The sequence below is a fragment of the Cricetulus griseus genome, chromosome 7 (genome assembly GCF_003668045.3).
Source record: "Cricetulus griseus strain 17A/GY chromosome 7, alternate assembly CriGri-PICRH-1.0, whole genome shotgun sequence".
In the NCBI taxonomy this organism is placed as follows: Eukaryota; Metazoa; Chordata; class Mammalia; order Rodentia; family Cricetidae; genus Cricetulus; species Cricetulus griseus.
The window spans coordinates 74,479,672-74,501,826 of NC_048600.1; the positions used below are offsets into that span (position 1 = coordinate 74,479,672).

Here is a 22,155-nt window from a genome sequence, read left to right on the forward strand (position 1 = left end):
GCCTGAATGTCTGCCTGCAGGCCAGAAGAGGGCACCAGATCTAATTACAGCTGGTTGTGAACCACCATGTGATTGCTGGGCATTGAACTCAGGGTCTTTGGAAGGGCAGCCAGTGCTTTTAACTGCTGAGCCATCTCTCCAGCCAGCTGACAGTGTCTTGAGATAGAGTCTCATGTAGCCCACAACAGCCTCAAACTCTCTATGTAGCAGAAGCTGACCTTGAACTCCTGATCCTCCTGGTTCCATCTCCTCCTGGGATTTCCAGCATGTACCACCATTCCCAGCATATGTACATAGTTAAAGAAATCACAATACCAAAAATCATGTTTACTTTTTGACACAATACTACAGAATATCAATTAAAATTTCAATATGTCAATTTATCATTTTTCCAAACTAAAATGACTAAGGCCTAGCTGCTGACTGTTGGCTGCCTACCAACAGAAACCCTTCATCATTTTCATGATCAAACTCATTTTTCTTAAGATCTATTTACTTATTTACTGTTCAAATGTGTGTGTTTGCCTGTATGTAGGTATATGTGCCACATGCATGCCACAGAGGCCAAAAAAAGGTGTCAGATCCCCCTGGAACTCCAGTTGCAGATGGTCATGAGCTGCCTGCCATGTGGACACTGGGAACTGAACTTGTGGCTTCTGCAAGTGCAAAACATGCTCTTAATAAGAACCATCTATCTAGCCCCTCAAGTGTCTTTCATAAGCAACAGTGGACCTAAGGCCTGGGAGGGTATTTTCCTCCCCAGGTCATAAACCAGTCCCATCGAATGGCCTCTTCTGATAGAAAACACAACCCAGACTTAATTATTATGATGTGAACACAAAGATGGCTCAAGTTACTGAGTCTCTACAATGTTCCAGATTAGATACCAATGGCTGGTAGGCATCATCCCCTTCAAACCGCAGCACTCTAAACACAAGTCTCTCCCCACCCTCCCCTAGTCTTTGCTCAGCAGGCAGTCACACTAGGGCTCAGGTTCTAAAGCCAAGGTCATTCAACCCAGGTCACATCTAACACATTTATTTATTTATTTATTTATTTATTTATTTATTTATTTATGGCCACTCAAATACCCCTATACCCCTTATTTCTTCTTTTGATATGCTGCCCTTTATACCTTCCTGGTTCCTTCCCCTAACTCTACAAAACCCTCAAGTTCACTGAGTTGAACTCAACACTAAATTGAGACATGAGTTTGGACAGCAGTGAAATAACACTTAAAAACAGGGACAAAACAAGATCCTAGCACCCTCACCAGCCAGATCACAAATGCCTGTAATTTTGCTCTCAGGGATCCAATGTCTTCCTTCACAGGCACACACAAACACATACATGTATGTATACACTCACACAGATACATGCACACATATACATAAATAAAACAAAATATTTTCAAAAAGAGAGGGGATTCTGGAGAAATGATTCAGTGGTTAAGAGCACTTGCTGCTCTTCCAGAGGACCCAGGTTTTATTCCTGGAACTCACACGGAAACTCAGAATGTCTTTAACTCCAGTTCCAGGGGATCCTACACCCTCTTCTGGCCTCTGCAGGCACAAGGCACACAAGTGGTGTCTAGACATACATGAAGACAAAACAAACACATAAAATTGAAAAAAAATAAAGTGATACTGGAGTGAGCATCAGAGAACAACGTGTCATAGAAGTGGGAAAAGACTTTCAGGTCCCAGTATCCATGATCATTTATAAAAGACACTGTACCAAGAAGAAACAAAATGTCCCTAAAATGCCATGCAACCAACACAAGAAGCCTCAGTAAGTTCACAGGCCCCTCTAAAGTTTGAAAAGTAGGCTATAAATTCATATGCAAAGCAGAAAATAAGCAGATCTTCACTGCCCGGACTAGTCTGACCCACAAGGACAGTACAGATCCCTGTTCATACAAGATACTGACCCACTTCTAATGTTTAATTTTTAAACATTTTATGTGTGGGTGTTCTGTTTGCCTGTATGTCTGTGCACCATTTACATGCCATGTATATAAAAGGGGTCAGAAGAGGCAACCAATCCCCTGGAACTGAAATTACACCCAGTTGTGAGCCACAATGCAGCTACTGGGAATTGAACCTGGATCAACAGCCAGTGCTCTTAACTAGTGAGCCAGCACTCTGGCACTGAAACATAGTTTTAAAAGACATTAATCAGCATTTTTGACTGATCCCTTGGCATAAGTTCCTGCCTTGGGTGAAAAGCCAAATTGCTTGTTTATTATTATTACTTGCAATGCTGGAGATCAAATCTAGGATTTTGTGTGTGCTTAGCTAGCTCTACCACTGAACTATGCCCCAGTCTGCACGTAGCTTTTTCAATAAGGAAACTTCACAGCGGCTGCTTTGCTTGTGCTTTTCCATATGTGGCATGCTGCCCATCTCTGGCTCCTTATAGTATTGACAGGTGACCTGAGTGCTGTACTACCAGCAAGATTTCAGTCTTGCCAATTTAATATAGTGGGGGAACAAGAGTCAATGTCAGGAACACTGACTATCAACAAGGAAGGTTAAAAACTTGATAACTTGGAAAGTCCCACTACATCTTATCCCTAAACACCTCGTGTGACAAACGAGAACGATGTCAAGGAGAGTCCCGAGCGAAGTCACTATTGGAGTCCAAGTTTCCGGGTTCCAGAGCAGTGTTTATCAACAAGCAGCACGTCCGGCCTCCCTTCTTTCCTAGGAGGCTCTGCAGACATGCCATCCCACTGCCGAGACAGTCACCTTACCGGAGCGCCTCCCCCATTCCAGTCCCTCCTACAGCCTGGCTGAGTTGCAGCTCAAATTAGAAGTCGTGCAGCATGGGACATTTGCTGGGAAGTTGCCCAGCCTCAGAGCCATTGGTACCATTGAGTAGGGACGGGGATGGAAGAAAGAAGTGACATTCCACAAAGACTCTGGGAGAAAGGTGCCCTGAGAGCAGATGCGGCGAGATGCCTGGAGAAGACTGCTCGCAGTGACATCTCCCAATACGCAAGGGTAGGCAGTCCAGCATGGGCACTGCTTCTAGGGAGAGACTTGGAAAGGTTGGGCCTTGATGGGTAGGGATGCAGGGTGCCTCTCAGAATCCAAGTTGCACCTCAGGGGAGCCTCCTGGCAGGGTGAGGTAGCACCAGCGTCAGGCAAAGGCCTCGTGACAAGGATGCCCGGTCCACCTTTGAGATGACACCACTTATTGGCAGAGGCCCAACCCGCACGTGAAGTGGTATCTGTGCCGGGAGGAGGCCCCGGACCTCACCAGCCCGGCCAGCCGCTCTGTGGCTCACTCGACGCCTGCCCCACGCGCGGCCTTACCAAGACACTGCCCTACAGGGGTGCTGAACGGATTCCCCAGCAGGAACTCCATCTCTGCAGGCCTCGTTCCGGCCCGGATGCCTGTATGCCGCGGGTCTCCACTGCCCGCGCCGCGCTCGCCCTGACTGACACTTGCCCCCGCCCCACCCTCGGGAACGCCGAGCGCCTGCCTGACCTCGCCCTCTGGGTGCATCCCTATTGGGCAGCGTCTACTCAGCCAGCCTCCGATTGGACGGCACGCCACTCTCAGTGAAGTCCCACCCACCCCGCAGCGTCCGATTGGGCACCAAGCAAGCTAAGTCATTGGGGTCCCCGTCAGCCTAGTGGCACAACCCCCCTGGACCCGCCTCCAAACGAGCGGCCCTTCATTTTGATTCATTACCCTGTTAGTCAGTCTAGAGAATCCTTACTATGATTGGATAAAAGGCGTGTCAATTATCCGAGTAAAGAAAGAGTAACTAGAAGTTGCGGTGCATTGACGGTGCTGATTGGTGAGAGGTTTGTTTTCTTCAAGGCTGGTTGGTGTTAGAAGCGTTTCGCCGCCCAGAAATGCGGTCACGTGACACATCAACTTTCACCCAGGATATTTATTGCTGGACTTCCCCTTAGCGACCGAGTGGCGGTGCTTGGTTACCTAGCAACCAAGCGACGCGTCCACTTGAAGGAGGGTCCTTAGGAAGGTAAGAAGCATGAGGTTAAACTCCAGAAAGACTCCAAGAGCAGAGGTTGATTCAAATCTGTCTTGAAACTCTTCTGTAAGGACTCCCAACCTGACCCTTTCTCATTTGTAAAATGAGCGCACACGTCATTTTACACTTGTTCTGAGATTACCAGGCCTTTGGAGAAGAAAATTGAGTATAGATCCCAAAGCCCGCAAAAGCTAGTAGGAACAGGATCCATCTGCCAGTTTCCTGGACTGATTAGTTTCATAGAAAGAGAGGTACCCTTTCCTCTTGATCTGCAATAAGTTACTTCATTTGGTGCTGTATGAAGCGCTTGGGAAGGGAATACAGATACTAGGGTTCCGTATCAGTCTCTATCAGTAATTCACTGTACGACCTCCCAGCCCCACCCCCCACCCCAGGCTGGGAAGTAAGAGCACTAAGGCACCCTTTTTAATAGCTCATAGAGCTGACATGTAACACTTAGTTACATAGCAAATACAGTGGCAAATACAGTGTTTCAGGTCCAGTTGACCCAGGTTGTTGTTTCTCAGGAAAGCCTGGATTTTTTCCGCAGTGGAGAGGCTACCTGGTTGATTTGTAAGTAAAGCTTTCCACTTCTTCTCCACATCCTACCTCTGGTCTTCACCAAGGACACCATCAGGCAAGTCAACCAGCACCCACTTGTATAAATTATTGATATAATCCCCACAGGGGAGGATTCCTTGGGCCTTGGCCTGAGAAGAACAGTTGGAAACATGAGCTGTGATAATGGTTGTTCCTAGTATGCTGTTACAATAGAGTCATGATTAGAAAATTGAGTTCTACTATAGACAAGAGGTAAATCTTTGGTGAATCTACATATTGGTCAATCTAGAAAAGCTTGATGTTACAAAGATCCCTACTCTGTGTTGTTGATGTTTTACTCCTTGGCTCTTTTACTCTTTGCTCTTTTGGGGGGGCACCACCCAGCTCCCAAATAAATCACACACGGAGGCTTATTTTTACTTATAAATACCCAGCCCTTAGCTTGGCTTGTTTCTTGCCAGCTTTTCTTAAATTAGTGGGACTACCTTTTGCCTCTGGACCTTTTTCTTTTCTTGCTTCTGTATATCTTACTTTTACTCTTACTCCATGGCTGGCTGGCTGGCTGGGTGACCAGCCCCTGACATCCTCCTCTCCTTGTTCTTTCTTGCTCCTTATCCCTCTTCTCAGATTTTACCTCCTATTTATTCTCTCTGCCTGCCAGCCCCTCCTATCCTTTCTCTTGCCTTGATACTGGCCATTCAGCTCTTTATTTCACCATCAGGTTTAGACAGGCAAAGAATCACAGATTCACAGAGTTAAACAAATGCAACATAAACCAAAGTAACACACCTTAAAATAATATTCTGCAACTATGTGCTTTCATAGTTCCACACATCCACTAACTTGTCATTATTTGTAAGTAAATATTGGGTGATTTTTTAATCCATGTCAGAAACAGAAGACCTCTCTGAGTTATTCATAGCTGTTGCTGTTACCCCCAGAAATCAGGCCACATCCCTTCAGTATCCTTCCTCAAGGTTGGTTATAGATGGACTGTGATCTTGTAACTCTCACAATGTTCTCTGTCTCCCCTCTTAAGCTTCGAGCAAGCTCAGCTCCTGATACCTGGGCCAAGACAATCTTGAATTGCAACTTTACTCTCTTGCCTAGGCCTTCCACCATGCCATGGGTCATATAGACTAGGTCAGGCCAGATCACATGGTATGGAACTAAAAAAGAAAATACCACCACCACCACCACCCCCCAAAAAATGTATGAGTCAGAAACTTCCTTTGTTCTCTGAATCTGAGGGAGCTAATGGAACTGAAAGGTTTGTCTTTTCCTTCAGGGATCCTCATGGCTGCCTAGACTATGATGTCATCTCCTCCAATGCTCTCCCACTTCAGGGCTCCTCATGGATGTTTGTGGCCATGAACCTTCAACTCTCCTAGCAAAGTTCTTCTGAAGGGAAATTTATTTCCGTTTCTTTTTCTATTAAACTCCCCCCACCCCACTTTCTAACCCTACTGGACCAATCAATCACTTTATTTGGCCACAACCTTCCAAACTATATTGTCTCAAACTGGGAATGATTAGTCCTACATATAAACTAAGCACCTAGAGATGTCCCAGACCCTCCCCCCATACTCCTTCCTCCCTTCCTTCTTTGTTTGCTTGCTTTTCTTTTTCTTTTCTTTTTTTTTTTTTGAGACAGGGTCTGTGTGTGTGTGTGTGTGTGTGTGTGTGTGTGTGTAGAAGTCTGGAACACACTATGTAGACCAGGCTGACCTCAAACTCATAGAGATCTGCCTGCACCTGCCTCCCAAGTACTGAGATTAAAGGCAAGCGCCACCATTTCTCGTTAGACTCACTCCTTTTGTAATTCTTGGCCCAGCAATATAATTGTTCAGTTGCAGGCTCTGGCTGGCCCCTGCCTTCTGGAAGCCCCATTCCCTCCCTCCCCTTCTCTCTCTCCCCAAACCCTGCCCACTCAGAGAATTTTTGAACAAAGATTCCCAAAAGCCCAGTTCCCACATTCTTGGTGGCTACTGTTGCTTCCTTCCCTAAAGATGCCAGCTGCCCAAATCTCCACCTAAGAGCTCACTCAGCCTTTGACCATACTTGGACACAACCCCAGCTTATGGTAGAAACATCATCACCCATCACCTACAGTCTATAAAACTTTCCTGGCCTGGCTTGGGTGTGCAACTTCTCTGGCTTGCTCAATATACCTGTTGTTATACTTTTTCAATCCGGCTTAATCTGGATTACCGCATTGACAGAGAAATTTATTTGTGTGGGGGAGGTGCAAAAATCTATTAATAATGAGCTTTTTAAAGATAAAATCTCATCCATCTCTTCCTCATAAGCCCTGGGAGCTCCTAGCCATCATAGGATAGATATGCAAGGCAAGCCCTACATCACTTCTGCTTTCTTGCTTCGGGTCTTGCTGTGTAGTTCCTTCTTCCTGCTTTCTTTTCTTTTTATCCTTTAAATCCTGTCTTCCCTGGCCAGGCCAACTGTCCCTACTAAGTGCTTTCATAGTTCCCCATACCTACTAACTTGTCATTGTAAGTAATTATTGGTATGATTATTTATGTCTGAATCGCAAGATTGGTCTGATGAGTTATTCATAGCTTGTAGTAGTTATTCAGTATGGATGTGTAGACCAAAAACAAGATCTTACAAAAATGGAGGAGGAAGGAATTATCCACCTAAATGGGAAAAGACAAAGATTTGAGATGGTGAAGTTATTTTTCAAAAGATACACAATCAGAACCAAAGTCCTGCCCTGGGTGTGAACATTTAGCGTTGATAACACCAATCCTATACTGCATAGAACCTGCTGAGCTTGACTGAAAGCTAGCTTGACCTGTCACAGTTAATGGACTTTGATGAAATGGAGGTCAAAGTTTTGACAGCAGAATTGAGTCATTTCCCAAAGTACAATACCTTTTTTTTTTTTCAACAAGCTCCAAATACTTTTCAGATAACATCTGACAAATAAAACACATTAAAATTTCCCCAGAAGTAAATAAATTTTGAGGTTGGTGGTGAATTAAGAGGGACTTTAAGAAAAATTGTCTATGAAGAATAGGAGCTAGCTGATTTGCATAAGAATTGTCCTGGGAGGTTGAATCAGTCAGTCACCATGAGGAAAAGAGTCAGCTGGAGAGAGTAGGAAGACAAGGCTGAGGTTTTGAAGGATGCAGGGCACAGATGGAGGAAAAGCAGGGACCATGGGAGATCAAAGAAACCATCCCATCTAAGTATAGCTCGGTGAGCCAGTGAGCTCACTGCAGTCACTTACAGTCACTCACTGCAGCCTTACAGGAGGAGTGACTCAAAAGCAGCTGCACCGCTAAAAAGCCAATCCCAGCATGGGTGACAAAAATCAATGTAGTTGCATCCTGGAGTTCTAGGCCTAACTTACAAGCCCCTCTATCAAAGACTGTCTTTTCTTCCTCAGAAATTTACTCCTTATATAAGCTCTGTTGTTTGTTTTGGGTGCTATTTTGTTTTGTTTTGAGACAGGGTCCTTGGAACTCACTGTGTAGATTAGGCTGGCCTCAAATTTACAGAGATCCTCCTGCCTAAGGCATGTTCGTGTTTATGTTCTGACACAAACTCTTAAGTACATCCTAGTATTGCAACTTTGTGAGCTTCCTGAGTCTTATGAGTCACTCTCCCTCCAGGAAGGAATATTTTAATTCAGAGGAAATGACTATACAACATGGGTCGGGGAGTGGAAGGGCAGGGCACACAAGAATTATTGATGTTGGAATCCTTGATCAGGGATAATGAAAGAATAGAAAGTGAATACACATATATGCTGCATTCAAATGGTTTGTAACAGAGCAAAGAGGGAGGCAATCTCAGAAGGAAGACAGCTTGCCAGGGTTCCTGGTGGAACAGTCTCAGGAGTTGCCCTGGCCCTGTGGAATAGAAGGCAGAGAGGGAAGCGACACCTGGGATCAATATGGAGAGGACCAGAGAGGTTCAGGAAGACCTGTGATAAAAGGTAGCCAGTAAGACGGGAGGTGAGATGCAAGTGGGAGCAGAGGAGGACTGACTCCCAGAGTATCCAGAAGGCAGAATTCCAGTGACCCCGCCTTTCTGGAGTTGAAAATGATCACAATGATGTCTGAGCAGCTAGCCCTTCAGGTCTGTGATTCTACCCAGCCGGGCACAGCAGTCAAGTAAAATTAACCCAATACATAGACTCTGCCTTCCACCACAGTGCCTCCACAGATCCCTTTGGGCCATTAGCAACTGAACCTGATTCAGCTTAAGTAGCAGAGAACTTAATGTAAGAAATCCAAAATTACAAAAGGGGACACTAACTTGTACAGGGGCTGGACTTAGGGAAGCCAGCAAATAAACACCTGCTCTCTCTCTCTCTCTCTCTCTCTCTCTCTCTCTCTCTCTCTCTCTCTCTCTGTGTGTGTGTGTGTGTGTGTGTGTGTGTGTGTGTGTGTGTGTGTGTGTATGTGTATGTGTGTGCACTTCTCCTCCTGCTTTCTACCAATCCATGTGCCTGGTGAGCTCTAGCTACATATGTCCTCCCTAGATGACCAACCAGCTCATATGGTCACTCTGGTTCTGAGACTCCAAGGTTCCCATTTCTCAAGGGAGAACATGAATGGCCACCTTGGGTCAGTGGTTCCTCCATGCATGACTCTCTACCAGGAGATGAGGTACACCCAGAAGGGCCACTGCAGGCTGGCACTTCCAAGGATCATTGTCAGTGGCTTGTGCCAAGAGACCCAGGTAAAGACAGAAACAGAAGGTCAGAGACTAGCCACAGGAAACCCGAGAACCACAGGTTAAGGAGACCCATGTGGGCACCAGCCCTGTAGGCCCAGGTAAAGACCCCACTGTGGTTGTGAAGTCAAGCAGTGAACCCCTGTTAAGGGCTCAGGCAGCTGCTGGGAAGGCTTAGGGCCACCTTCCAGAAATGCATTTGCTCCAAGGTACATCAGGCAAGGGGTGGGAGTGGGCAGTCTGTGGCCTCCTGGCAGGCTATGACACCATGACTGACAGCCTAATTGTGCTCTCAAACCAAAGGAACAGTCTGTGAAGAGGAACTCAATTTCTCAGGGAAGATGAGCCGGCCATTTGACTCGATGGACCCAAAGGTGATGGACGATGACATGCTCAAGGTAGCTGTTGTGGAGCAAGGCCCCCAGGAGGAGGCTGGTCAGCTAGCCAAGCAGGAGGGCATCCTCTTCAAAGATGTCCGGTCACTGCAGCTGGACTTCCGTAGTACGTATCCTGGGTGCTCTGAGTGAGGTCTGGGTGCAGCTGGACTTCCCCGGCTTTCTCTGCCCTATTTCAAATCCCCAAATTTCACAGAGTCAGAGGTCAGTGCATAGGGGTTAGAGCCCACCAGGCACAGGAACGGAGGTGGGGCATGCTTCATCAACTTTATCCAGTAGCTCCGTAATTTGTCCACAATACTCCTGATTCTGAATAAGAACAGGAAAAAAAGATAGAATTGCCCTGCTCCAAATCTAAGTGAGCCCCAGAGACCATGCTTTCTCTATCCTATGACTCCACACTGACCCGGAATGGAGTCCTTGGAATGGAGGGATCCCTGATGGACAGAACCAATGAGACCCCACATTGCTGGGGCCAGGGTAGGGGTGCAGGGAGAAAGAGGTGGATCCAGCACCTGAGGGAGTGCTTCAGGGGTAGGGTGTCCAAAGAGAAAGAGCATAGAGAGCCCACAGCAGGGAGGCAGCTTGGGTGTGGCAGGGCAGCCCAGTGGACGACATGGCTCAGGACAGGCAGAGACTTACTGTTTGTCTCAGTGCCCCCATCTGTGGAACAGGAAGTAGCTCCTGTCTCAAATTCTGGCTGGAAAGATAAGTGAGACAACATGTATGCAGTGCCTGGGTCATGCTGGAAAGCCAGCGACTGTGACCCAGTGAGCCAGGACAGAAGGAGTGAGAGGGAGGAGAGAGCTTAGCTTACTTCTATCTCTCAGTACTCAGAAGGCAGAGGCTTGACTTCCAGCTCAAGGCCAGACTGTTCTACAAAGTGAGACCCTATCTCACAAATATAAGGAGTGAGTAGGGGGTGGCTGGATCAGTGATTAAGAGTACAGGCTGCTCTTCCAAAGGACCCGGGTTCAATTCCCAGCACCCACATGGCAGCTCCCACCTGTCTGTAACTCCATTCCCAGGCATCCAATGCCCTCTTCTAGCCTCCACAGGCATTATATACATGTAGTACACAGACATATGTACAGGTCAAACACTCATGCATATAAAATAAAAACAAAGAAATACATATATACATATATATGTATATATATATATATGAACTGAGAAAATAGACCAGTGGTAGAGATCTTACGATGCACAAGACTCTTAATCCCAATACTGTCAAAAAGAGGAGCAGGAGGAAGAAGAAGGCAGTGGACGAGGATTCTGAGACCTCTGTTTTTTGAGTAAAGTGACCTGATGTCTTAGGCCCCAGCTGTCTAGGCATTAGGTCAACAGCAAAGATGCAGGGTCCTATGCCCAGCACTGGAGACAGCCACGAGCAAGCAGACCTAGCCTTCTATAAGTCCACAGGCCTCTCTGGGTGTGGCCTCCAGGGATGACCCAGAGCTGTACCTTCCCTGAAAGGAGGAGTGGATGAGTAGAAGCCACTTCCTTCCCAGCCACCTCCCCCACCTAATGGGCATTCTGCCAGGACTGAGCAAGTGCCTAAGAGGTGCCAGATGCTGTACCAGGAGTTTGGATTCAACACAGCATAGCCCCAAAGACAAAGAACCTTACCTTTATGGAGTTGGTGTGAGGGAGACAAATAAGACAAGGAAATTAGAGTGTTGCAGGCAGTGTGTGCCGTGGGGGAAATAGAGCAAAGAGGGGAGAAAAGGGAAATCAGAGTTGGGTGCAGTGTTTTCTACAGTGGCCAGAGCCTTGCCAAGGTGACAGCCTAATAAATACTTAAAGGAAATGAGGAAGGGAACCATATGGAGATCTACATATTGGGGCAGGGGGAGTATGTGAGATTCAGTGCCCAACCAGTGAAAGGCCAAGAGGTAGGCCAGAGCCAGTCTGAGAAGGCCTGCTGAGGAAGCCAGTGTGCAGACAGACCAGGGAGGTCATATCGTCAGCCGGTGCTTGCCTCAGACAATAATAAAATGCATTTGGCTTTTATAGTGAGTTAGGATTCCCAAGTATCCTGGGTAGAAACAGGATAGGGTGGGACTTGAGTTCTCACAGAACCCTGCTGGCTACATTCAGGGGTGAGGGTGGGGGTGGGGATGAGGGGTGGGGTGGTTACAGGAATCTAGTGCGATGGCTACTACTGTGACTCAGGGAACAATGATGATAGCATTGCCAAAGTGGTGGCCACAGAAGTGGCTTTGGTGGCTGTTTGAAAGTTTAAAGCAGCTTTCAGGTGAGAAGTTCATTTGGAGCTAACTGTCAGACATATCCTTGTTCATTGGGATATTTTGGCCTTTCCCTACCACCTGGTGTTACCTAAGGGAAAGCTATGTACAGGTGTGCCAAAGCCACCTACCTAAAGTGACCCAGCTGGAAGCCACCATAGCAAAGGGTGAATCTGGGCTGGGTTTTGGCCTGTGAGATAGCAGAGCCACTGTAGGCACCAGGAAAATCCAGACCAGAAATAGGAGGTGGCTGGGAGCCTTGGGCTGAACTGTGCACCACCTCCAGAAACACATAGAGGCAGAAACAAAGTTAGTTTGGGAAATCTGGCAGCAAACAGAAACCTAAACAACAGATTCTTGTGTCACCTGGCCCTTGAGGACATGGAGGAAATAGAAGGTAACACTCCAGCCCCAAGGGGAAAACAGTGGATAGATTAGAAGATCCTGTATCCCCAAGACCTGTGAAGGGGGTCAGAGCACCCACCCACACTGATCTCAGAACCTCACCAACAGGCCCCATTTCTTGGATAAGTGTGAGCTGTCAGTAGAATTTCGCTTTGGGGATTGAAGCTGGAGTCTTGGGCATGCTACCCAGGTGTTCTGCCACCGAACTATATCTCCATGTCTGTACCACCCTTGTGTCTGGGGCCTGCAGATGTCAGAAGGTGATATTGGATCCCCCCTGGAAGTGGTGTTACAGATGGCTATAAACCACATGTGGGGGCTGGGAAGCAAACCTGGGTCCTCTGCAAGAGCAAACAGATGCTTTTAACCACCAAGTCATCTACCCCCACCACATTTGCCCCAAGTTCTCTTTCTTTCTTTCTTTTTTTTTTTTTTTCCATTTTGAAACAGGCTTTCACTGAGCTGGCTAGCACTGAACTTGTTAGCCTCCTGAATAGTTAGGTTTATAAGCCTATACCACTAGTCTCAGCTGAATCTCACTACACGTCCTAGGGTAGACTTGCAGTTCTCCTGATGATACAGGTGTGCACCCCTATGCCAGGCTCTTAGTAGTCATAAAAAAAAAAAACCCTTTCACTTCTATATTATTTCATTTCTTTAAACGAGCATAGTATAAGATTAAGGTTTTGGAATAAAGAGGGGAGTGATGGCTATTCTTGGTTGTCAACTTGACAATCTCTGGAGTTAACTAAAACCTAAATGACTGAGAACACCTGTGAGGGATTTTTTTCTTAATTAAGTCATTTGAAGTGGGAAGACCAACTTTTTCTGTTTGTTTTCGATTTTTGTTTTTCAAGACAGGGTTTCTCTGTATAGCCCAGGCTGTCCTGGAACTCACTCTGTAGACCAGGCTGGCTTTGAACTCACAAAGATCCGCCTGCCTCTGCCTCCGGATGCTGGGACTAAAGGCATGTGCCACCACTGCCTGGCACAACTACTGGATTCTTAGACCTTCTCTTTCCACTGTGGCTTCTGAGACTGAACTCAGGTTGTCAGACCCCACAGCAAGCACTTTACCCACTGATCCAACTATTTGTATAGACCCGGCCTCACAGAGATTCACCTGCCTCTGCCTCCTGAGTGTGACACCCATTGTTGGGCTAGATGAACATAGCCTGTCAGCCCTTCTAATCACACACACACACACACACACACACACACACACACACTAAGAGCAAGTGTTCTGTCTCTAGGCTATATGCACAGAACACCCTGAGTGGACATTTGGATATATAAATTTTGTATGTATGTATTGTGTGTGTGCAGGTGCACTTGTGTGGGTGTACATGTATGCACATATGTTTGGAGGCATATATATCTGCTTCATGCTTCCAGTGACAGAAACCAAACTCTGGCCACATGACATGCCCAGGGAAAGAATGGCTACACAGCCAGGGCGAGTCCTCACAACTGTAGGGTCTCTTCGCTGCCAAGCCGTCTGGGCTCTGCCTTTCTGTCATGTGAGTGATCATCCCAGAATCTGCTGTTTTCTGCTCTCACATACCTATAGATATTTCTATGATGTGTTTGGAGACAGATTTTTTTTTTAAATTTGCATGTCTAGCTAGGGAGGCAGAGGGCAGATCTCCGTGAAGGATGAAGCCAGCCTAGTCTACATAGTGAGTTCCAGGACAGTCAGGATTACATAGTGAGACCCCAACTAAAAAAAAAAAAAGAAAGAAAGAAAGAAAAATGGAAGGAAGGAAGGAAGGGAGGGAGGGAGGGAGGGAGGGAGGAAGGAAGGAAGGAAGGAAGGAAGGAAGGAAGGAAGGAAGGAAGGAATTTCAGGTCAAAAAGCACAGACAGTAAATATCCTAATAAATGTTACAAAATGACCTTCCAGAAGTAAAACCAGTTGAGTGACCCTCCCACCATGCCCGCCCCTGCTTGCAACCTGTGTTCCAAGGTAGACCTGTTTCCTTGGGAGCCCCAACCCAGTCCCTGAGGCAGTGTGAGTGAGTCTCCTGCCCTGAGCAGGCCCAGCTCACTTCCACACAGACACCTGCCTAACACACACACACACACACACACACACACACACACACCTGTCACATCAGTCTCATTGAGCCTTCCCAGTGGCCCTGAGTAACAGTCCTGGTCCTACACTCACATCCTCCTCCCCCCAGGAACTCTAGGGAAGGCAGAGAGCTGTAGAGCCCTGTATGAGTACATTTCAGTCTGTCAGGGCCCTGGCTCGCAGCCCCAGCCTTAGTCAAATCCTGGCACTCTGGTTGTTTCAGACATCCTCCGCATAGATAACCTCTGGCAGTTTGAGAACCTGCAGAAGCTGCAGCTGAACAACAACATCATCGAGAGAATCGAGGGCCTGGAAAACCTTATACACCTGGTCTGGCTGGGTAAGGCTTGGCTCTGCATCTGCCTTTGTTGAAGGTGGCCCACTGCCAAGGACATCCGTCGCCTCCCTGCAGAATAATCGCCGTGACACTGGGCTGCCAGCCTGTTGTTAGCCCAGGCGCAGCAGAAATGCTCTATCTGTTAGGCGCAAGAAAGTGACAGTCTGTTAAAAGCCTGGGGCTTATGCTGGGCAGAGCATGACAAAGACGCGCTGCTGCATACCAGGCAGAATACTCCATCCCACCTGCCAGCCTTTCAGGTTGGTGGGCACAGGAGCAGCCCTGGACTGGCATTTTACATAGGCACAGGTGGACAGCTGGCCGTTATAAAGAGCACAGGGCATAGCTGTGTGCTGATTATGGCCTGTTCATACTTCTTATGAGTTTCCTTTTCCACACACCATCCCCATCATTACAGTGGATAAACCAAGGTGACAAGTTAAATGAAGGTCACAGGCTCCCTTGTCAATCTCTGTCTGATTCAAGAACTTTTGGTTTCACTGACAAGGTCACTGGAAGCTTGGCCTCTCAGGTGCCTCCCCATCTATTGAGGGACAGGGACAACAGAGGGCAAACTGAAAGCTCCTTAGAAATGTCTTACTTAGCCCCCAAAATAGTCCTAGGAGATGCTTAATGGCTGTTGTTATTCAATTCAATGGAAAGGGAGATAAAGCTCAGAGAAGCATGGCCAAGCAACTGCAGAGCTAGGCTAACTCTACTCCTGCCTCATCCCAAGGCACATGTTCCTCCATCTTGCCAGCCTTCCAGGGGCCATGAATATAGATCTTGGCCTGCAAAGCACTCCCAGCTGTGTTTGTGCTGACATTAGGAGCCACAGCATCCCCACTAATGAGCTTAAGGGGCCACTTCACAGATGCAGCCCCTCAGGCTCCAAGAGGCTGACTAGCCAGAGAGAGTTGTGTGCTCCAGGTGGCAGAAGCAGACAGAGCTGAGTCTTCTGGTGTGGGGTCCACATCTCCTGTTAGCTGTCTTTGCTGTACCCTAGTACAGCACTGGTTCCTGGTCTCTGGGGCCCATCTGGGGCTAGGAGTCACCTGTCTCTATAGGAGGTGAAATCAGTACCTCAACAGTGGAACAAGTGCCCATGCCAGCCCCGGTTCTGAGCAATACCCACTACCCAGAAGCCAGCAGGCCAACCTGTCTCAGAGCAAAGCCATGGATCCTACAAGGGCACCTGCTTGCCCATTCATCCAGAGGGAGATTTGAATACTAGCCACACCACCCTCCTGACTCAAAGCGTCTCCTTCCTGACTGACCAAACAGAAAGATTCCAAACCACCACCTGGAGGTGTCAGAGGACATGCATATGAACATGTGGTAAATGAAAATGCTAAGCACATGGGAAGCAGTCTTTCTAGAATGTTCATAAATATAAAGGAAAGGCCATCTCCCAACTCTGCCTGTCCCCCAGATATACTGATTTAGGCCCACTACTGGGTGGTCTCATCCCAGAACTGACAGGGCTGAGCAGACTTCCCAGTCAGAGGGGAGCTAACAGAACTGGTACATGACAGTCAGAAAGCTTCAGGAAACAGTCAGTCTGGTACTCCTGGAATCTCCAGAACAGTGGGTCAGCTCCTCAGCTCCATGTCACTCCCAAGAGCTCTAAGCAGCCTAATGGTTTTGTTTCAGGACCATCCCTCATCTAACCCAAGCAGTATATCCTTAGACCCCTCAGAGTCCTCCTCCTTTTCAGATTTGTCCTTCAACAACATCGAGGCCATTGAGGGGCTGGATACCCTGGTCAACCTGGAGGACCTGAGCTTGTCCAACAACCGGATCGCCAAGATAGACTCTCTCGATGCCTTGGTGAAGCTTCAGGTGCTGTCACTAGGCAACAACCAGATTGGCAACATAATGAATGTGAGTACCGGGCCTGGGGACCCATGCCACAAATACCACAGGGCCTTGGGCTGTGACAGAGCAAAGCCTCCATCTAGCCAACAAGAAAAAGGCAAGTGAGCAGTAGCTAGAGAGGCACCTGGGAAAGCCTGCGTGTGGTCAAGTGTGTGCAGGTGACCTGGGAACTAAGATCACATTTGTCCAGCTGTCCTCCAGGCACCCACCTTCAACTGACCCCTCTCTTCCCCAGTCAGCCCTTAGTATGATTCCTGCCATTGCAGACGAGCTCCATCCCCTTGCTGAATCACTCATCATGTGGCCCTGATTCTCTAGGGTATCATTCAAGGTTGTTTCCAGCTGTTGCCATTATACACAGGACATAGTGTGTGTCTGTGAGCAGGATGTAGTAGAACAGGGGTCCCTACACCTGCACTGGCCCATCTGCAAGGTAAACTCTGGAGTGGGGCTGCTAGATCAGAGGGTATCGTACATCTCTGCCAGACTTCTCTAGGGGCTTCCCGCTCACTCTTACCTACTGCCATGCATTTTGTCAGCAACTTTTTCTCTCTGTGGCTAAAAGATGTAAAGGGGACTCTTATTTGAAAAACCTTTTAGAAATTAAACCAGATACTGCCTTCAACTCCACAAGCAAGACTCCAGTGGCTTCCATAGTTCTTAGAACACATGGAAATTCTTGCTGAAAGCCTGTGTGCTCTTCTAGGAAGCAGCCTCTGATATTGTTTCTGCTTGTGTCTTATGTCCTCCCACCTGTCCCCTCCCCATTCTCCGCAGCAACCTCAGATGAGTGCTGTTGGTGACTGTGCCAAGCTCTCTGCTGCCTCAGGGCCTTTAGCTTCCTGGACTGTGCTCCCCCTGCTCTTCCATAGCTGGGTCTTAGTGAGGGTTTCTATTGCTGTGATAAAACACCATGACCAAAAGCAACTTGGGGAGAAAAGGGTTTATTTGTTTACACTTCTACATCACAGTCTATCACCAAAGGAAGTCAGGGCAGGAACTCAAGGCAGGAATCTGGAAGCAGGAGCCAATGCAGGGGCCATGAGAAACCTTACCTGTCTGGTGTACAGTGCAGCGTCTGTGTTTCAATGTTGCTGTCATGCAAGCACCAGCCATGTGGTTGATCTCCCCGTTTTACTAAAGCCAAAGCATAGGGAGGATAAACAGCATCAAGCAGAATGCTCTTCTTGCTGTTGTCCAGTGAATAAAAGGTGAGCCAGAAATCCAGCTCCATTTAGTGAAGGAGACTTGGGGCCTTCGTGTGGTTTTACTATCTAAAAGGTCACACTATTGTAAGCAGTCAGTCAGTGGGTGTTGTGCACCTTGCTGACTGCTCCTCATAGCTTATTTCATTTGGCCTTTTGATGACACACCATGTCATTCTGCCTGTTTTATAGAGAAGGGAATCAAGACTCACACACTAGACTGATCATTTGCCAAATGTCCCTCAGCTAGGCTTTGAGCTCTCCTTGTCTGATTCTTCTGAAATCTTGTGACTGGTCTCAGAACTAAAGTCTGACTCAGAAGCCACAGGCCCTCACCTGGTGCCCTGGCCAGACTGTAGACTAAGGAAAAGAAGGGTGTAGAGGGTGGAGGTGTTATGTGTTATTCCAGTTCTATAGCAGACCTCTGCTAACTCCCTTCTCAGATCATCTACCTGCGCCAGTTCTCATGCCTGCGAACACTCACCCTCTCTGAAAACCCCATTGCTGAGGCAGAGGAGTACAAGGAGTTCATCTATGCCTATCTTCCTGACCTTGTGTACCTGGACTTCCGGCGCATTGATGAGCAGGCGGCAAGTGTCCCGGCTATGTCCCCAATTCTGCTATACAGTCTTTAGGGCCCAAGGTTTCCAGAGACATTGAGGACATCTCCCCATCCATGGTTAAGAGAAGATGGTTCCTGGCTGAGCCCTCTCCCCACCTATGCACGGCCATCCAGCCGTGGCTTCCCGAGGCTTCCTACAGGCCCAGGCTCCTTCTACATATCACCCCAGGGCTACCAGCTGTTATCCAGGCAAAGACTTTAAGGAGAGTAAAGGAAGGGGACAGTAAATTGTCATGATCATGAGCTGGTGGCAAGGTCAGACTTACCCCAAGCTTGAGCCTGGGAGCAATCCACAGCGATCCACTGAGTGTTGTCACTCCAGGCTGAGTGTCCTGCTCTCATCCCCATTATTCTGGAAGCACACATAAACTGACACACAAGGGAAATGATTCACCCACAGTCTCCCAGTCAATTAGGATTAATCTAGGAGTTGGCTCCAGGGAGTTGGTATTTTAGCCACCTGCTGGGCCAGTTATAGTGTGTGTGTGTGTGTGTGTGTGTGTGTGTGTGTGTGTGTGTGTGTGTGTGTGTGTGTGATTTCCCCTCTCTCTACTGTCTGCCTCTGTCCCCTCTCCCTTGCCATAAGTAAGTGTCTCTCTCCTGCTGCTCTGTGCCTATGGTTCAGTGTGTGAGGCCTTTAGTAGCAAGACTATCGAGTCTATCTAAGTCAGGTGCCTAGAAACCCAAAGGCTGCTGACCTACTTGGTTTTTCCCATAGGAAGTTGTGTGCTTTTGCTGAGAAAGAGGAACCTATATTTGTCACACTGAGGGATTTGGGGGGTATGCAAGAAAGGCTATCTGGACAGAAAGAAGGGATATCCCCAGTGTCTACCCTGATCTTCTAGGGCCCATTCAGAGAGCCCAGCTCTGGGGGACAAACTGGCTTTAAAGTTAAGTCTTGTGCTGTTCACAGCAATAAGAGGAGACAGAGAGCTGCTTCTCCAACCCCATTGACAGTGGGCTTTCTGTGACAATGTGAACCTGAGTATTTCTCTTATTCTTTGGTTTTATTTGTGTTTTTGTTGTTGTTGTTTGTGTTTTTGAGACCACAGTCTCATGCAGTCCAGGCTGATCTTGAATTCACTATATAGCCAAAAATAACCTGACTCCTGATCCTTCTGCCTCAGTTTCCCAAGTGCTGCGATTACAGGTATTTGCGATGCCTGGCTCTGAGATTTTTAATTTGGAGGCTTTTTGGGGGGAGGGGCATTTCAAGACAGGGTTTCTCTGTGGCTTTGGAACCTGTCCTGGAACTAGATCCTGTAGACCAGGCTGTTCTCGAACTCACAAAGATCTGCCTGCCTCTGCCTCCCAAGTGCTGGAACTAAAGGCATGTGCTACCACAGCCCGGCAATTCGGAAACTTTTTAAAAATTTTATTTTATGTTCATTAGTGCTTTGCCTGCATGTATGTCTGATCTTCTGACACCAGGGTGTCAGAAGCCCTGGTGCTGGAGAGTTACAGACAGGTGTGAGCTGCCATGTGGATGCTGGGAATTGAACACCGATCCTTTGAAGCTAGTGCTCTTAACCACTGAGCCATCTTTCCAGTCCCAATTTTGAGATTGTGTGGTGTGTGCACGCGTGCATGCATGCATGTGTATTCCAAAACAGGGTTTCTCTGTGTAGCTTTAGTTGTCCTGGAACTTGCTCTGTGTACCAGACTGGCCTCAAACTCACAGAGATCCTCTGCCTCCTAAGTGCTGCCACCATACCTGGCCAGTTCTGAGATTCTTAAATTCAGTGGATAAGTTGGCACATTCCTCTAACCCCAGCACATGAGCAACTGAGGCAGGAAGATCAATAGTTTGAGGCAACCTGGGCTAGATTCAGGTCATCCTCAGCAATTCTAACTTTGTCTCAAATACCTAAAAACCAAGCAAGCAAGCACTGCTTTTAAGCCTTGGTCTCATCTCCAGAGCAGGATTCTTACACTGTTTTCTTCTTGTAGACCCTTCTTGCCTGAGAAAACTTACATGACTATAGGTAAATAGGAATGCAAATTAAACAGTTATTGATAATAAATCATAAAGAAGTTTGTTTTAAAACAGTTCTTTGGTACACATAGAATTTTACCATTTATTAAAGGGGATAGCTTCATTAGCAAAGTGCTTGCCACACGTTTGATCTTCAGGAATTACATAAAAAAAAAAAAAAAACAAGTGTAAGGGACTGGAGAGATGGCTCAGTGGTTAAAAGCACTTGCTGCTCTTGCAGAGGACCTGGATTCAGTTCCCAGCACACACATGGCAGTTCATAGCCATCTATAACTGGATCCCCTCCAGTTCCAGGGGATCAGATATCCCATCCACAGGCACCAGGTACACATATTCACACAGACAATAAATGAAATCTTTTAAAAAAATGAAGTTCAGGTGTGGTGGCACACAGCTTATTTCTACTTAGGAGGCAGAGGCAGGCAGATTTCTGTGAGTTTGAGGCCAGCCTGGTCTGTCTAGTGAGTACCAAGTCAGCCATAGCTACATATAGAGACCCTGTCTTAAACAAACATTAAATCTTGACTAGATATATCTAAACTGCAAGATGAAGAGGCTTAATTGATTTTAAGAGTTGATCAATATTTTGATTTTCTAGTTCTCAATGATAAGAACTGCTTTGCATAAATACATAGAATAAAATGGCAGAATTATGTTTAGGGCCATTTCAGAAATTGTAGAGGGGTCAGCAAATGGTTCCTTAGGTTAAAGGTGCTTGCTATATAAGTCTGGAAACTTGAGTTCAAGCCCCAGAACCTATATAAGGCTGGAAAGAGAGAAATAAACGGTGTCCTCTGACCTATATTTGCCCCTTGGACATGCTCCCACACACATACACATCATATATACACAATAATAACAAAATCTTAAAGAAACATTTTGGGAATTCTATCCTAATCCCAAGTCAAAATTCATTTAATGAAACTTGTCAGCAGCTCAAACAGCATTTTTTTAAATCCAAACATCCTAGCATAATACAATCAAAAAGTATAATAATGATAGTTATGTGCCAAAGAATGATGGTAGGAAAATTAAAAATCATTAATTTCTTCAGTTAAACAATTATGTTTCTATAACAGCAAGAAACTTTGTACAGAAAACAACACTGTCTCAAGTCGAGGATACAGGTGGGGGGGTTCAGGAAACATGGCAGATGGCATTTGTGTGCACACAGGGTGTGCATTTTTTCTACTCAGAACCGAGACTATAGTGATGTCATTATATACTTGATTTTAAATTAAATTTTGGTCATTGTATGTTCAGAAAACTTTTATTGTTGCTCCCCCCTCTCTCTCTCTCTGTGTGTGTGTGTGTGTGTGTGTGTGTGTGAGAGAGAGAGAGAGAGAGAGAGAGAGAGAGAGAGAGAGAGAGATTGAGATTGAGATTGAGATTTGAGTTCCACATCCAGTTCTCCATCCAATACGGATAGCAACCCTCAGTTTAAGAAGCCATTTCAGCTATTAATTTGAAATGCATCATAGACTCAAAAGCTTTTGGTATTATGCCTTTTTAAAAGCACAGGACAGGGGCTGGGGGTGTAGTTCCGAAGTCTAGCACTCAGCCTAGCATTTGTGAGGTTTTGCATTATATTATTCCCAGCATTGAATAAAGATGGCAGGTCACCCCTGCATCTGCAGTGCCAAGGCCTGTGCTCAAGCATGGTCTCCTGGATACTTACAAGTTCCCGTCAAGGGCAGATGCATGTGTGGCCTGCATG

The 22,155-nt window shown here is 46.9% G+C and overlaps 2 protein-coding genes across 9 annotated transcripts in view; one reads left to right on the forward strand and one right to left on the reverse strand.

Moving 5' to 3' along the window:
- Tom1l2 (target of myb1 like 2 membrane trafficking protein) overlaps window positions 1-3,465 on the reverse strand; it is a 120,141-nt gene extending 116,676 nt beyond the window's left edge. For all 8 annotated transcript variants that reach the window (XR_003487321.2, XR_004770713.1, XM_027427303.2 and 5 more), the window contains exon 1: window positions 3,321-3,465. Coding sequence is in view for 6 of the 8 variants with exons in the window: in XM_027427303.2 (XP_027283104.1) it covers window positions 3,321-3,372 (52 nt within the window). In the remaining 2 variants the exon portion in view is untranslated. The remainder of the gene's footprint in view (window positions 1-3,320) is intronic.
- A 201-nt stretch (window positions 3,466-3,666) lies between these two features.
- The window catches only part of Drc3 (dynein regulatory complex subunit 3), a 36,349-nt gene continuing 17,860 nt past the window's right edge, over window positions 3,667-22,155 (forward strand). The window contains exons 1-5 of the mRNA XM_027427307.2: window positions 3,667-4,000; window positions 9,578-9,775; window positions 14,624-14,740; window positions 16,455-16,621; window positions 18,264-18,410. Coding sequence (XP_027283108.1) covers window positions 9,616-9,775; window positions 14,624-14,740; window positions 16,455-16,621; window positions 18,264-18,410 — 591 coding nt within the window. The 5' untranslated portion in view covers window positions 3,667-4,000; window positions 9,578-9,615. The remainder of the gene's footprint in view (window positions 4,001-9,577; window positions 9,776-14,623; window positions 14,741-16,454; window positions 16,622-18,263; window positions 18,411-22,155) is intronic.